This window comes from Mesoplodon mirus, assembly GCF_964341445.2.
Source record: "Mesoplodon mirus genome assembly, chromosome: 10".
In the NCBI taxonomy this organism is placed as follows: domain Eukaryota; kingdom Metazoa; phylum Chordata; class Mammalia; order Artiodactyla; family Ziphiidae; genus Mesoplodon; species Mesoplodon mirus.
In genome coordinates, this window is record NC_138986.1 from 58,388,680 (window position 1) to 58,405,731 (window position 17,052).

A 17,052-nucleotide genomic window follows, 5' to 3' on the forward strand; every position below is an offset into this window, starting at 1 on the left:
CAGCCAGGCTCCGGCCGAACCGGGTAGTGCCACTAGGAGTAATCGCGGAGGGAAACGTGCCCTGCTGTAAAACTTAAAATTGCCTGGTAAGAAACTAAGGGTTGGGTTTGCTTTTTTGTTTATGATTATTGTTTTTTTAAGGAGAGACAAAGTTTAAAAGTGGAAAGAGAATATAACAAAGATAATATTTAAATATATAAAGTAAATAAATTTCTCCAATTTACTTCATAACAGGATTCTCATGCATTGAATTAAAGCAAAGCACATGTGCACTTTTCTAAGAATTGCTCTTCACTCCCATAGCTGGTTCAACTGATGTCAGTATTAAGATAATCTCATGCTGCCATCTTTTCCCCACAACATGATGATATTTGACTATATTTGATGATAACTCAGTCAGGTCCAACTAATTTATAAAATGTGTTAGTTTCCAATTGCTACTATACCACAAACTTATTGACTTAAAACAACACAAATTTATTATGTACAGTATTGAAGGTCAGAAGTCACTAGGCTAAAATTAAGGTGTCAGCAAGCCTGTGTTCCTTCTGAAGGCTGTAGGGGAGAATTTCTGTACTTACCTTTTCCATCTAGGAGAGGCTGCCTGCATTCCTTGGCTATTGGTCCGTTTCCCCATCTTCAAAGCCAACAGTTTGACACCTTCAGATCTCTAATTCCAACCTCTGCTTGTGCTGTCACATCCTGTTCTCTTCCTCTCACCCTTCTGCCTCCCTTTCATAAGGACCTTTGTGATTACACTGGGACCACTGGGATAATCCTGATTTAATCATATGCACAAAATCCTTTTGCCATGTAAGGTAACATATTCATAGGTTCCAGGAATTAGAACACCTTGGTGTGTGGTTGTGGAGGGAGCATATTCAGCCTACAGCATATAAAGTTTCTTATTACCTTGTTTTTACTTTATTCTCAACTTGGTTCATTACCTTATTTTTAATTTATTCTCAATTTGGTTCCCAAGGATAATGAAAGCCATATTTAACTGCAAATGGATTCACAGTGAAATTTTTAAAAATTAGTTTCCAAATGGCATTATTAAAGAATGTGTTCAAGGGATAATTTCATTAAGCATGCACTTTTAAATTATTCAGCTTTCAATAATTTAATAATTAATAAAACGACTTCAGATTTCTATACCAATGACAACATTTACAGTTATGTTTTCCAAGTCATTTGAAGTTTAACCATAGTCTCTGTGTAATCTACTTTGTGGATTGACTTTGAACTAAGATGTCATTAAATATTGTAGATTCATGTACTCTCTGTGGTATCCACATCATAAACCACAGGTAGTATGGACACCGATATGGAAACAATGTACTTGGCCTCAATGAATCACATTTAATCTAATTTACACTTTTGCAAGAGCACATATTACTGAACAATTCTTTTCAAGTGTTCATGACTGATTATTTGAGAAATATTTTTCTGTAGGATTTCTTTTTCTGAAAAGATGAATATGTCCTCCTATAACTAGCACAGTGCCAAACTTGGTTTATTTAAGAGGGCTTAGAGCAAAAAGATCTTGTCAAACAGGAGCACTGATCATTGCTCCTTGGACAAATGTCCAAGTTCTTCCTTCAGAGTCAGTGTGGCCGAGGGAAGTAAGGCTTGAAGTGGAATGAAAGGCAGAGAAATAATGTAATGTTTTCTGGGAAATGTCTACTAGTGCTGAGTTGATATGAGTCATTAATTCTCAAACAACTCATTTTATTTTTCACCACAATACAAGTGAAAGACAATTGGAAAGGAGAGGATTTTTAAGAGACTTGAGATTTTTCCCATTTCTTTCTAAATCCACATCAAGCCCCCAGATTTTAGACAGATCAAATGAAGAATTAGGAAATGTATTGCCTTTCATGCAACGTTTTTTCCAAAAGTTTATCAAAACTTGAACATCTTTTTTTAAAATTAATTAATTTAATTTATTTATTTTTGGCTGTGTTGGGTCTTCGTTGCTGTGCGCGGGCTTTCTCTAGTTGTGGCGAGTGGGGGCTACTGTTCGTTGCGTTGCGTGGGCTCTCATTGTGGTGGCTTCTCTTGTTGCAGAGCACGGGCTCTAGGCGCGTGGGCTTCAGCAGTTGTGGCTCACGGGCTCTAGAGTGCAGGCTCAGCAGTTGTGGCACACGGACTCAGTAGTTGTGGCGCACGGGCTTAGTTGCTACGCGGCATATGGGATCTTCCCGGACCAGGGCTCGAATCCGTGTTCCCTGCATTGGCAGGGGGATTCTTAACCACTGTGCCACCAGGGAAGCCCTTGAGCATCTGCTGACTCAGCATTTTCACCGCTAATAGTTTATCTACTTAAAATATCTGCACAAGTAGGCAAAGATAAATGTACACTAACAGGGAACTGATTGGGAAAAAATGATACATCCATTCACTGGAGTTCTGAGCAACAAGTAAAAAGAATGAGGCTGGTGTGGAGATATGTCCAAGATATACGATCAAGTGAAAAAAAAAATCAAGTTGTAGAATAGAAAATAGACCGTAATCTAACCTGACTGTGTTCTCTTTTAACAAATGGTAATCATATAAAAATGTAGTACAAAGGCATATTGTATGTGCAAAGACAATTCCTGAAACTATACACAAGAAACAGAAAATAGAGGAGAGGAAATGTTACCTCTGAGGAAAGCAAATGGGAATGAGGGAAGGAGGAAAAGGTGAGGAACTTTATGTGAAACTTTCATATATTACTTTTATAATAAAGAATGTATCTTTTAAAATACATGCTAAAAACTTAATATATGTATAGCTTAGCAAAGTATTCCATACTTTTTCAGACAGAACAATGACGGTAAAATTAAGATACTTAACATTATTTGAAATGTATACAGAGCTGACCTTAAGCACATTTATATTTCTATTTGATGTTTTGTCATAATGTCTTTGCAATAGCACTAAAAACATACTTACTAGGTACTATTTAAAAATAATTTCCTGGGATGTGGGAACAGATGTATATGTATGACTGATTCACTTTGTTATAAAGCAGAAACTAATAAATAATAATAATAATAATAATAATAATTTCCTTCCTTTGAAGAATCCATCAAATAGGAATCCAAGGCTCTTTCCATAAGGCCACACCTGTCCCCTGGCTGAAGAACTGTGAAAGATTACAAGAATCGTAGAGTTTATCTGTAACTAGTGTTGATGTCTGCAATATCATTCAAACAAAGTATTTTTCAACCAATTACTAAACATATGCAAAGTGCAAACCACTTTAACGGGTAATCGAGCTTCGAAGAGGTCTAGGTATAGGTCAAGAAATTTTCTAATAAAGAAGTGAAGGAATTCCCTGGTGGTGCAGTGGTTAAGAATCCACCTGCCAATGCAGGGGACACAGGCTCAAGCCCTGGTCCGGGAAGATCCCACATGACGGGGAACAACTAAGCCCGTGTGCCACAACTACTGAGCCTGTGCTCTAGAGCCCGAGCTCCGCAACAAAGAGAAGCCACCGCAATGAGAAGCCCGTGCACCACAAGGAAGAGTAGTCCCCGCTCGCCACAACTAGAGAAAGCCGGAGCGCAGCAACGAAGACCCAATGCAGCCAAAATAAATAAATAAAAATAAATTAAAAAAAAAATTTTAAAAAGTGAGAACGACAAGTAAGACGACAATAATGAGAAAAAACAAGAAAATATATGATGTCTGATGTGATTTTATTGCACAGAAGAATGTGACGGCTAGAAGTCGGAGGCTGTGCGGGCACGCTGTCCAGCAACAAATGGGACTTAATCCTGACTCCAAGAACACCCCAGCTGCGCTAACTCCAGGCCACTATCAGGATCCAATTAACAGTCTACTTACCATTTTTCTAAGATTAGCCGGGGCCTACCTATTCCTGCACTCTTACAGGACGCAGGCGCGACGCGAGCCGGCCCCGCCCTGTCCACGCCCAACTCCGGGTGCGCGGCCACGCGAGGGGCGGCCCCAATTCCCCTCCCACCGAACGTGGGGGCGGGCACACGAGGCCCCGCCCCTGACAGCGGGAGGGGCGGGCGCGCAGGCGCAGTCTCTTTCGGTTGTAGAGGCGGCCGCCGGGCCTGGCAGGGTGAGTTGGGGCTCGGTGCTGGGGTTGCCGCGGTTTCTCCGTCTTCGTTTCCGCAAACCCGGGCCCTTGTGGCTTGACTGGCCTGGGAAAGAACGCCCCCCGCCCTTCCCACGCTCCCTCGCCTTCCCGATCCTTGGGGGCTCCAGGCGGTCACCGAGGGCCGCGCGAGCGTGGCCGGGCTGGCCGGGTGTCCGGGCGGCGGCGGGAGGAGCCGGCGAGGTGGGGCGGGAGAGGGGCCGCCTCACCTTGACCAGGGTCGCGGCGACCCAGCACCCTTCCGGCCTCCTTTCCGCGCTCATCCTCACGGCGCATTTTCTCTTCAGAAACTTGGGATGTTTTTGTTAGAGACCAGAGGACGAGTCTTACCGCGGGTGTCTGGCAGCATCGTGTAGTATGAGGAACCCTGGAGGTGGACTGCCTGGGTCCAAATCTCCATCCACAGCTTACTGGCTCCTGGCTTCTGCAAGTCACCTAACTACTGTGTGTCTCAGTTTCAAGTATAAAATGGGAGAAATAATAGTCACCTATCTCATAAGGTGGTTGGTGGTTGGGAGGATGAAGTGGGTTAGTATCTCTTCAGTGCTGAGAACCGAGTGCGATGCACAAAAAAGTGTAAGTGCTGGTCATCTTTTTGAGCCTCTAAAAAGAGAGTTTTGTCTCCCCTCCCCCGGCATCCCCGCCGAAAATAATCGCCCAAGGGTAGGGAAAAAAAGATTTTTTTCTTTTTTGAGAATATGGGCTTTTGTATGCACAGCCTTTTAAAAAAATTAAACATTTGTAAACAGTTGCACATCGTACATTAGAGAAAAGACAGGTGTAGGTAAACGCGGAAGTTGAAAACGAAAGTTTTGTTTGGGAAACCACGTGAGAAAAATGGCCAGAATTTGTGCTGAAAACACTTAACATAGCATGCCTGAGACTGCTGTCCTTAGAAAGGTTAGCCCTTGCTTGGCATCTGGGAACAACATGTTTTATGTTGTAGGGTACGGTTTATGCAGAAGTTTCTAGCCCCCCTAAAAATCTGCACCAGTGAGTCTGTAATGGGCTTCCCTGAGCAGAAACATTTCATAGACATTACTGGATTTTACTTACTGGGGGAAGAGTGTGGTGACCCCTCTTGGGAGGGAGAGAATGGTAAGGAAACCTGCACTTGGATTCCTCTAGACTTCACCTGTGTCTTTTTCATTATGATCAAGCTGTACGTCCATACTACGTTGCTGTAATAAGTGTTAGGCATGAATACAACTATATGCTGGGTTTTGTGAGTCCTTAGAGTAAATCTCCAAATGAGAGGGTGGTCTCGGAACTCCCCAGACACAATATTGATGATAGACAGTATTCGAAGCTCCAATAATCGGACTTTAATTTTGTCTCTTTTTGCCTGAACGGGGAATTGAAGAAGAAAGCTATACAGATAAGTGACTGCTAAACAGTGGGTTACCATCCAAAATGACTCTGTATGTTTAGACATAGTACCTGTGTCAGAAAAATCACTGGAAATTGACTCTACATGGCCAAGTTAAGTATGAGTCAGTGTTTTTGAAAAAAGGCATAGGTGTTTTATAGATTCTAGGTCAGCTACCTGGTTCTTTCGGTTATTCTGCCAGTATTAGCTATGTGTTAATGCTCATCCTTATCAAGAGTTTACCTGTGCAGGGGGTGTAAAAATATGACCAGTTTCTCATGGGCCATTTTTCTTGGATTCTCTTAGTTACACCTATCTCTTTCCAAGACATCAAGTTAAAATAGTTGGAGGTAAGTTTGTAAATTGGGGGGTAGAAAGATCCGATTTGCTATTTGATGACATCTCTTTTCTCTCAATCAAGTAGAAGACCAGATGATAATTTGGAGGAGTAGGGAGAGGAGGAGTTGGAGGTTTGGGAGAGTGAAAAAGATTTCAGAAGGCTGTGTGAGTATATAAGTGAGTTGGCCAGAAGGTATAGTAGATAATGGGGTGTCTTGATCCGTTTGCGGTTATGATTATGAATTTAGTGGACCCAATCTCCCTTCTTACAAGACTTTCTCCAGCCTGATTGGATGCATTCATGGAGAAAGTGGTTAACTGGATTTGTCTAGGATCGGGGTTCTGTTAGAGGGGTGGTGTGGTAAGTCATTAAGGCTGTGCACACATATTCTGTTCTTTCTGGGTACATGTTAAGGTTGTACTCTTTGTACACTACCCCCCCGTGCCCCTCCCCCTTTTGTCTGTTTGAAGTTAAATGTGGCCATATGACTTGCTTTGGCCTGTAAAATACACTTGCAAGTGAAACTTTAAGAACCAGCACTCGATTTGCCACTTCCCTTTCTCCCTTCCCTGCTACAGTGATCATGGAAGCACTTGTTGAGATGCAGCCTCTTGTCAGCCTGGGCACTAAAGGAGTATTGGAGTGGCTGATGCAGCAAGCTGGCAAAACTTGAAGTTGTGATCAGAATACTTGAATTAGTGATTTTGCAAGGTGGAACTGTAGGGATAAGTGGATGAGGCAGTCTGGAGGGTGAAGGCAGTCAGAAATGAGGTGGTCAAGGAACTTGGAGACCTTCTGCATCTCTGTAACCCCTAAGGCCTTAATTTATTGCAGCCTTGTTCAATAGTGATGATCCTTGGACTTAAGGAAATGGCTCTTAAAATGGTAAACTCAAAAGCTTCCTTATGTGGAACATAGTATGACTAAATCAGGATTCAGAATTTGTTATTGAATGGAAAGATTCTTCCACCTTGATCAATGAAAGCAAACAACCACAAAAATTACAGTATAGCTTAGCCATGGAGTAGCATGGTATTAGGTAGGATTTAGGATATAGTGGTTTAAAAAAATGCATTAACTTGTATCTAAAATCTTCAGAATTAACTTTGAGTTTTTAAGAAATGGAAGGGATTTCTTAAAAATATATTTAGAAGAGCTTCCCTGGTGGCACGTGGTTAAGAATCCGCCTGCCAATGCAGGGGACACGGGTTTGAGCCCTGATCCGGGAAGATCCCACATGCTGCAGAGTGTGGAGCAACTAAGCCCATGCGCCACAACTACTGAACCTGCACTCTAGAGCCAGTGTGCCACAACTACTGAGCCCGTGTGCCACAACTACTGAAGCCCGTATGCTTAGAGCCCGTGTTCCACAACAAGGGAAACCACCGCAATGAGAAACCTGCACACCGCAACAGAGTAGCCCCCGCTCGCCACAACTAGAGAAAGCCCACGCACAGCAACAAAGACCCACCACAGCCAAAAAAAAAGTGTTCCTTGTGATAAACCATAATGGAAAAGAATATAAAAAAGAATATATATATATATATATATATATATACACACATATATATATGTCTCTGAATCACTTTGCTATTCACATTTTAACAAGATCTCCAGTTTGACTCAGGCACTGGCCTGATCTCTTAAAAAAAGCCGGTGTCTTAGGAAAGTAAGACAGTATTAGTTCTCCATTTCTTATGGGAAGAACAGTTGTAGATTAAGAGATACTAACTGACATAACCAGTACAAAGTGCAAACCTTGATTAAATCCTTATTCAAAAAACCAGTACAGATGATACTTTGGGTCAGCTGAAGAAATCAGAATATGATAGGATATGAGATGATATTAAGGAATTACTGTTAATTTTCTTAGAAGTGATAATGATTGGACTGTATAGGAGAATCTCCTTAAGGCAGTGGTCCCCAGCCTTTTTGGCAGCAGGGACCGGTTTTGTGGAAGACAGTTTTTCCATGGGAAGAGGGGGAATGGTTTAGACGGTTATGCAAGCGAGGGGGGGCGGCAGATGAAGCTCCGTTCGTTCGCCCCCCACTCACCTCCTGCTCTGTGGCCCGATTCCTAACAGGCCGTGGACTGTTAGCAGCCCAGGAGTTGGGGACCCCTGCCTTAAGGGATATATGCTCTCTGCAACTTATTTTTAAATAGTTCAGCAAAAACAAACAAACAAACATACATACATATATAGATATGTCTATATACACATTGATATTTAGATAAAACCAATAGGGCAAGATATTCAAGATGTGGAATCTAGATAGTATATGGGTGTTCGTTATCCTGTTCTTGTAACTTTGTTGGAAGTTTAAAATTTTTCATAATAAAAAAGTGAGGGAAAAACTCACAAAAAATGCAAGAGCTTAAAAAGATAGGAAATGTATTTCTCTTTCAGTAGTCCAGTGCTGGGCCGCCCAGTGCAGGGCCGCTCAGTGCAGGTAGGGCGGCCCTGCTGTGCTTGGCACTAGGCCTCCACCCCTGGCCCGTTACGGCTCTTCCAGCTCCGCCTGTCTTCTAGCTGGTGAAACGAGAGAAAGGGCAAGGGAAGCACAGGAACCAGAAGCAGCGTACACTTCAGGTTTTTTGTATTCACCTGGACATCATACATGTAGGGAACCGTTGGTAAAAGTCAAATGTAGTTTGACTTTTTGTATAAAAAAAGTTTATTGGTTTAATAAAGATTTCTTTGGTTTCAGCTGGTGCTCCCTTCTTCCTCCTCTGTTAATTTACTAGGCCCATTAAACTTGAAGTCATTTCCATTTTAATATGCGTTAAGTAAAATACATAAAGTTTTAATTTTGAGGATTAATGTGTATTTTTACCCCCAACCTTTTCAGTAAGTAACAGATGCGGGTGAAAGAGCCATCCAAAGCTTTACCTGAGAAAGCCAAAAGAAGTAAAAGGCCTACCATACCTCATGATGAAGACTCTTCAGATGACATTGCTGGTAAATTATCATGTCTGGCATCCTGAATAGTGTTGCAGAAGAGAAATAATAATATATGTTTTTAATGACCATTTTCTGCATGAACTTTAAAATCAGCTTGTCTAGATCCTGTGGGCATTTTTATTGAGATTTTGTTTATTTTATATTTGACTTAGAATTGGCATCTTGTTGTTGTTGTTTGTTTCTCCTGGCTGTGAAAACCAAGCCCTCAAGCCAGTGAGATGACCCTGGGGAACTGCTAGCTTCCTGGCTTGCTTTTCTTTTTAGCCTCATGTTTTGGGTTTTAGCTTCTGAGAATTTTCCTTACTGACTTACCAGTTCAGTTCTCCATTAAAAAAGGGGTTTTTAATATATTATTTCCATTTTTAAGTGTTTTTTAACTTGGATAATGTTTCAGGATAGATTGCTGTATTGAAGCAAGTCTGAATTATGTCTTTAAATATTTGTTCTATTCTGTTAATAAGGTTTCTTCAGGGATTCTTATTATTCTTATGTTAACTCTCTTTTGCCTATCTTCCATAGTTATCATTTTTTCTCAAATCCTCTAAAACTCCTATTTCCTTTTCGCTTTGCGTGCTGTTTTCATTTTTATTTTTTACTGTGTGTTCAGCAGTGTTGCTTTCACCTTACACTCTTTTTAATTTTGCATTCGTTTTTGTGGTTTTATTTATTTATTTATTTATTTATCCTAAACTCTGCTAGTCACTTCCTATTGCTCTGCTACCTGAGCCTAAAGTGTTTGCTTCTTTCTTGTGTTTTTATTGCATGGCAGCGATTGCTCTGCCATTTTTCCTTTTCCTTCCTTCCTTTTTCTTATATTATCTTAGGATAGAATTTGTGGCTTTGATTTTCTTTGATGTAGGGTTGCTTTTCTTGGGCTAGTTCGTTTTAGAATATTTGTGTAAGAAGGAGGGCCAGAGCTCTGTTGAGACCTAACTGTTGGATTTGAGCTCATATAGGCTTTACTTCTTTCCAGCCACCAGGATTATGCAGCCCTGGGTTTTTTTTTCCAGAATCCAAATGATCTCTTCTTTCCAACTGCCATAGAGATAAGGCTGTTCCCTGCAGTTATGGCTTGCTTTTTTCTTTCCACTTAGTGAATGAGAAATCCCCTTCTTTCGATTCTTCTCAAAACAATATTGGATATAGGGGTGCTCCTGCCACTGTTTTTGCAGCACAGAGATTTAGGTTTTGTTCTATGTCTGCAAAGCATGCCTTGTCCTCTGTGAAATCTACTGCTGCAGTGTCCTCTCTGCTTCCTTCTGTGCGCACCCCTGTTTGATCTCTGCTGCTTTGAGGTGGGAGGCTTTCCACTTAATTTGTGACTTGGGGCTTCAGCTGTCTCCTGGTTTCTCTTAAAATGAACTCTGTATTTTTGTTTTCTGTTCTTTTTGCCCTTGGATAGTTTTGGGGAGGAGAAAGGGGAAGTGTTAATTTTATGCCACCATTTGCAAACTGGAAGACTCCTTGTAAAATTTTTATTAATATTTAAGGTAAAAAATATGGAGATTTTGATTATTGTTTTTGATTTGTTAATGTGAAACAACTCTAGACTTTCATACATTTTTATATTTTTATTTAGGAATCTCTAGAGGACCTATTTGCCAAATGAAATTTAGACAATTATATGAGTAAATGAATTGCAGAAAACTGAGGAAATTTACTTATTAAAGTAGAAGGATATTTTTCACATTTTTCCCCCACAAAAGATAGTGAATGCTGTTTAAACACTGGTTAGCTTTTGTAGGAAAACCTCAGACTTTTTAATTTACTTATATGAAGTATATATGGTTGAGATATTTAAAAGCTAATAGATTTAATTTAGGGGCCTAGAAGCTTTTTTATCTTGAATTCACTTATCTCTGAATTCATTAACAGTTTCAGTTTCATAAGTCTGAATTGTAGAATCAGAGAATGCTTATCCCACGCCAGAGATGATATAGAAGGTGTGTGGAATGATTTTTCCCTTAGAATTTTAAATTATAAAAACTCAAAGCAATGACATTTGGTAAACCATTTCTAGGTCCTGTACTTGTGTGGTCATTTTTGTTGGTCTTGCCCTGAACAGCCCTTTCTTTAATGGCATGCATCCTTGCTTTTCAAACATAGGACTTCAGAATTACTCCTTTTATGTCTATTCTTATAACTTACTCTTGGTATAAAATTAGAAGTTTTAATCTTTTATCGATTTACATATTATTTTTGTTGAAACTATTTATTGTAAGTAATTTGTCAGGAATCACGTTCTTTATCTTAAGAATGAAGTGGAACTAATGCTTAGTCCCTAGTTAACCAGTAGGTGAAAAGGAATGCTTTGCATTCAGAAAGGGAAGTGGAGAAAGTTGAAATGTACATACTACTTTTGTTTCCCTCTTCAAGGTATTCAGTCTCTGCTTTTGTTGTTTGGTTTTGGCAGATAGCTGTAGATTTGGTGTTTGGGATATTTGAGGGTTAGAAATTGAAGTGTTCAGGTATTTGGGAGGAATGGAAGTGTTATTGAGCCCTTGAGAGAAGAATATGGTTATTTGATAAATTGAAAACATATTTGCTCATTTTGGCCATTTGTCTCCACACAGTGCACACAGTAAGAATCTGTTATAAAGGATAATGAAGGACCATGCAAAATCATTTGTTATTTGGGAATAGTCATTAAGGAGAATTCTGAGAATTCTTGTTCCTGCAAATTATGCCTTTGTTCTTCTCTTTTCTTTCTCGCAACAATGGTGAAAATAGTATCATAGCAGAGCTAGCCCATGGGAAGATTTTACTTGTGTATCCTAGTGAAAGAAAATACATTCAAAATGCTTGATACATAGTAGCTGCTCAATAAATAATCTTCTTATTTATTAAACTTTTAATTTTTGAATTAATTTTAGATTTACAGGAAGATACAACATGTATACAAGGAGGTCCCATTCAACCTTCATCCAGTCTCTCCTGTTGTAACATCTTGTATTTCTGTAGCACAGTATCAAAACCAGGAAACTGACATCGGTACAATCCTTAGAGCTTATTCAGGTTTCACCAGATATACATGCACTTGTGTGTGTGTATATGTGTATGCAGTTTAATTACATGTGTAGCTTTCTATAACCACCAGTCAAGATACTTGATTACAGTTTCACCACCTTGAGTGCTAGTTATTTATAGCCACACCACTGCTCCCCATCTAAAGCCCCTGGCAACTGCTAATCTGTTCTCCAACTCTATAATTTTGTTATTTCACAAATGTTTTGTAAATGGAATCATGCAGTATGTATCCTTCTAAGTTATTTTGTTTTTTGAATGTCTGTGCTTTTTAGTTATAGGATTTTAATATTGTTGACTTTTTGCTTGCTAATGGTATCACTTTGGTTTAGCAAAGAAAATGTTCAAATTTTTTGTCTTATTCAGTAGGTTTCACTTGCCAACATGTAAGTCATGCTATCAGTGTGAATCATGTGAAAAAAGCAATAGTTGAGAATCTGTGGTCAGTTTGCTTGGAATGTTTAAAAGAAAGAAAATTCTATGATGGACAGCCAGTACTTCCTTCTGATATTTGGTTGTGCCTCAAGTGTGGTTTTCAGGTGAGAAAAGTCTCTTTTATGTGAGTTTGTCTTGAATATTTTCCTTAAATCTTACTGTGAGCTCTGACTGTTGGTAATGCTTAGAACTTAAGATTAATTTATTCTGTGTTTAGATAGAACTCTCCAAGGCCGAGCTTAGAAATGTTTAAGGTAAAGTAAAATGTATGTATGTTCAGAAATTAATCATGTGTAGTTTATAAATACTTCGAAAGGGAATCCAGCCCACTTGCAGTAGTTCTCATATGTGGCCCTGCCTTTACCTATTTGTATTTACTTAGGAAATGGATCCAAGTTTTTGGGTTTTTAAAAAATCCTTTTGGATTCATTTTTTTCTCTATGAAAAGTGATTATTCTATCTTTTCTTTCTTTTTTTTTTTTGCAAAGTAATTTCCCTTAAGAGCTTAGAAGCTATTGGTATCTTTTTTTTTAATTGGAGTATAGTTGCTTTACAATGTTTTAGAACCTATTGATATCTTTAATAAAGGAATTTTTAAATAAAATTAAAGGTATATATATATATTTTAGAATAAGAGGCATCTTTATTATCTCACATAGAAAGCCAGAAGTAGGGCCACTTAAAGTTAGTTGCTTCAATGGAAAGAACATTAAAAACTGAGATTTCTTCCATTTTTCTTCTGTGCCATCCTCAGTTTCATGGTTTCAGGATGGTAAAAGATGTTTCATGCACTGTGTATCACACAGCAATCCCCAAAGGCCAGAAAGAGGGCAAAAAGTACATCCCTTCCCTGTGTTCTTTTTTAAAATACGTAAAACTTTTCCAGAAACATCCATTAGACTGCCCCTCATGGGACATTGACTGGAATTGAATCTCATTTCTTTACTTACCTGGTGATGGAAGTTACTGTGATTGGTCTGAGTCTCACTAGTTTTCAGTGGAGTTGGGTGGAGGAATGTAGGGTATTAGGAAATGTGTGTATAGGGGAGGGGCACTACTGGCCTGTGAGGATGCTCAGTGTCCCACCATGCATCAGACAGAGAGCGTGGACACTTTTAAATGGTATGGAAATTAACTTGGCTCATGACTGTTTTACAGTGTAACAGAAGCAAGTTAGGCTCTTTGCAAGAAATTGAATTTAATGAGAATCCTATTTTCTGAAACTTTTCCCTCCTGCTTGAAACCAAAAACAAAACAAAACTTTTAGTGTGTTTGAGTATGATTTAAGTTTTGATTAATTTTAAATAAACTTGTATGTAAATCATACAAAGAGTGTTCTGTTCATCTTTAGGGATGTGGTAAAAACTCAGAAAGCCAGCATTCATTGAAGCACTTCACGAGTTGGAGAGCAGAGTTTCACTGTATTATAATTAGTCTGAGCACATGGATCATTTGGTAAGTTAGATTTCGTTAGTACTTGTGTTCACTATAAAAACTGTCTTTGAGTTTTATAAGGTACGATATTTAAAGATGATATACTAGCTTATACTTTTTAGCCTAAACACAACCTATGGAATCATTTAAGAAAATTAACATTATCCATGAATATAAAATTTAAGTAAAAAATTTAGTCATCCCTGTAGTTTTTTTTTAACACTTTCTTTGTACAATAAAGAAAATTGTTGCTAGTTGACTTTTTGGTAACGAACTTGCTAAATTAGAATGTCAGGGTTCTAGCGGAGGAAGGTACTTCAAGCAGTCAAGCTGGTTGGCCATTCTCTGCAGGGGACAAGGAAAGCCTAGGCATAGAGAGTTTGTAAAAACTTCTCAGGGGATTCTACTACTTAACCCTGGTTGGGATAGATAGTTTGTAAAAACTTCTCAGGGGATTCTACTACTTAACCCTGGTTGGGAACTAAGTCCAGTTCCCTCATTTTATGTGTTAGGACACTGAGTATCATTTATTTACCTTTTTGTGGTTACAAAGTAAAGATCCAGGCACTAAAACAAGTCTTTTGATTCTTTAGTCCCTTACCAGCATACCACACTGCTTCAGTGGTTTAACTGGACACTGTATTGAAAAGCTTTTCCTATATTTTACAGCAAAATTTTTCTCATGAATTTATAGACTCCTAGGGTTATTCAGATGAATTTTCAGGAGTTTTCAAGTTTTAAGACAAAAATATTTTAACTTTGTGCTTCATTTCAGGGTTCTAAAATTAATATAAGGATATTTTGGTTTGTAGGAGAGACCATCATCCTATAATTTAATTCAGCCACAGGGTTGGATGCCTGCTGCATTTGTGTTTTTGTTATTGGAAGTAATAAAATTGGGGTGAATGAGGAAAGAATTGCTAGAACTTAATATGTAAATGAAGCATTGGAGCCAAGGGAGAGGGGTATGATCCCACAGTGTGGCGGCTCAATAAACATTTCTCTGTAGTCTGAATAGAGCAGTGGTCTGCAACGATAGGGTGTATCAGAATCACTGGGAGGCTGTTGGAATAGCTTGCTGGGTCTCAGGCTTAGAGATTCTGATTTACTAGTTCTGGGGTAGGGCCTGAGAAATTGGATTTCTAACAAGTTCCCACGTGTTGCCAGTGCTGCTGGCCTGGGACCATAGTTTGAGGACCACTGAAGTAGAAAAAGATGGTGGGAGAATTGAGTGGCACCTGGTAAAATAGGTTCATCTCAAGTGAATCTGAATTGGAACGTCTGTTGTAGCTCTTAGGACCCCAATTATGGTATGAATCATGATTTAATTTCAGCAAAAAAGCCTTACCTAGCATAATCAATTAGGGTTGTTTTAATTTAATTGTCTTTAAAATTTTATTTTATATTTAATTGTAATTTTGCTTTTATAGTTATATAGAGTTACAAGGATGGTGAATTTATGGAGTTTTGTGAGATGGATTTGTGAGATTTATATTATACTGAAAATAATTTTAAGTCACGTTTGGGGATCCATAGAATTACTTCTCTTTCAAAGAAAGAAATTCAGGTTTGTCACATGCATTTATAGAAATTTAAAGGTTGTGACTATTTTCTTTTTCCCATCTAATTCTTAAATCTTAAAAAGTTTAACAATATCAGTAGAAAACTTCACTAATCTGGATTAGAGAAGGCCAGCTGGAACTAGAGGAAAAACCTGAAAAAAAGAAAGGAATATTGTAGATTTAATAATTTAATCACAACTAACAAAGTGTTGCTGGATAGTGGATTTAATGCTGCTTAAACAGATAATTATTAGTATAATAGTACAGCTGCTTCTTACCTCTGACTTCACATCAGAATCACACAGGTGGAATTTGAAAAACCCATAGGTACCAGTGGTCCTCTATTAAATCAGGGCTTCTGTATTTTTAAGTTCCATAGGTGATTCTTATGCCTAACCAGGGTTTAGAGGCACTGATTTAACACTTAGAGATAATATGTAAATGTGTGCTTTTAAATCATTCAAAAGTTTGTTGAAAGGTTTAATATTTCCCTTGTACTCTTATTCTATTACTGATTTGTGATCCCTGTGTCTGTTTCCCACCCTTAAAAAGAAAATATTACACTTCTATAAAGCTATTTATTTTAAAATGATAATACTTTTCTGATTGTTGTGAGGAATTAAACCAGAAAATGCATGTAAAGTTCTTAGAACAGTGCATGGCACATAGTAAGTGCTCAATTATTATTTTGGTTATTTCTAATGGAAACAGGTAGAATTAAATTACCTTGAGCTCTCCTCTTTTCTCCAAATTCGCTGACATTGTGCAGTTTTTATTTACGTTTTTTTTTGTACTCTTAAAGTTACAATATATTTAATAACAAGTAAAAATTGTCTTAATCTCAGTAAAAATTTGACATTTCAATATTTTTCAAATGAGCAATTATATTTTTATTATTTTTGCCAATCATTACATCACAAAATATTGAACATCTATTATAATGGAAGCTTGATAACTGTAATTGCTTAAATTCCATCATGATCCATTGGAAAGGTTGCTTTGGGAATGTTTTTTGTGACTCGATTCCTTCACAGATTTATCTGTTTATCTGTGTATTTCTGTGTGCAAAGTGATAGAGTGAACACTCAGTAACCACTTGAATTTTGAGCGCTGTTTAGAAAAGGGACCCAAACCTAGTTTACAGCCATTGATTCCAGGACCACTAATAGTTATAAGCAAGAAGATTGTGAATATGTAAGGTCATGTTGGTATAATGCATTACATTTATAAAACACTTTCAATATGGTCAAACACTGTTCTCATTGGATCTCATTAAGATGAGAATAGATAGAAGAAACCTTTATTAACTATATGCACTAATGAGGAAACTTAGTGGAGGGTAGTTTTCTGAAAAGGAATGTACTTTTCAAAATCTCTGCTCTAACCCCCTCTTCACAAATAAACTCCAAACAAAATAAAACACCTCATCCAGTCTTCCCTGTCTCTGTAAGTGGAACCTCAATCACTTAAGTATTCAAGCCAGGAGCCTGGCAGTTGTTTTCTTCCCCTTTTTATCTTATTTTATTTTTCAACCTTTTAACAAATATAAACATATGGTATAATGAATTCCTCTATATTCACCACCCAGCTTTAAACACTGTCTGCTCACAGGATATCTTGTTTCATCTAGACCAGGATTTCTCAGTCTCAATACTGTTGTCATTTGGGTTGATAATTCTTTGTTGTGAGGGGGACTGTCCTGTGAGGGGACAGGATTAGCTCTGGCCTCTAACCACTGGGTGCCAGTAGCAGCTTTCCCAGTTGTGACAACCAAAAATGTTTCCCAACTCTGCCAAATGTCCCCTGGG

The 17,052-nt window shown here is 38.4% G+C and overlaps 1 protein-coding gene across 8 annotated transcripts in view; it reads left to right on the forward strand.

The window, feature by feature from the left end:
- Positions 1–3: 3 nt before the first annotated feature.
- USP45 (ubiquitin specific peptidase 45) overlaps positions 4–17,052 on the forward strand; it is a gene marked incomplete at its 3' end in the record, with an annotated part of 68,086 nt that continues 51,037 nt past the window's right edge. For 4 of the 8 annotated variants that reach the window (XM_082634264.1, XM_082634269.1, XM_082634270.1 and 1 more), the window contains exons 1-4: positions 3,917–4,081; positions 8,677–8,786; positions 12,180–12,352; positions 13,600–13,703. In XM_082634264.1, coding sequence (XP_082490390.1) covers positions 8,687–8,786; positions 12,180–12,352; positions 13,600–13,703 — 377 coding nt within the window. In that variant the 5' untranslated portion in view covers positions 3,917–4,081; positions 8,677–8,686. Of the gene's footprint in view, positions 87–3,916; positions 4,082–4,160; positions 4,562–4,598; positions 5,991–8,676; positions 8,787–12,179; positions 12,353–13,599; positions 13,704–17,052 lie in introns of those variants that run through there. The other 4 variants (XM_082634266.1, XM_082634268.1, XM_082634267.1 and 1 more) reach the window with 4 other exon arrangements.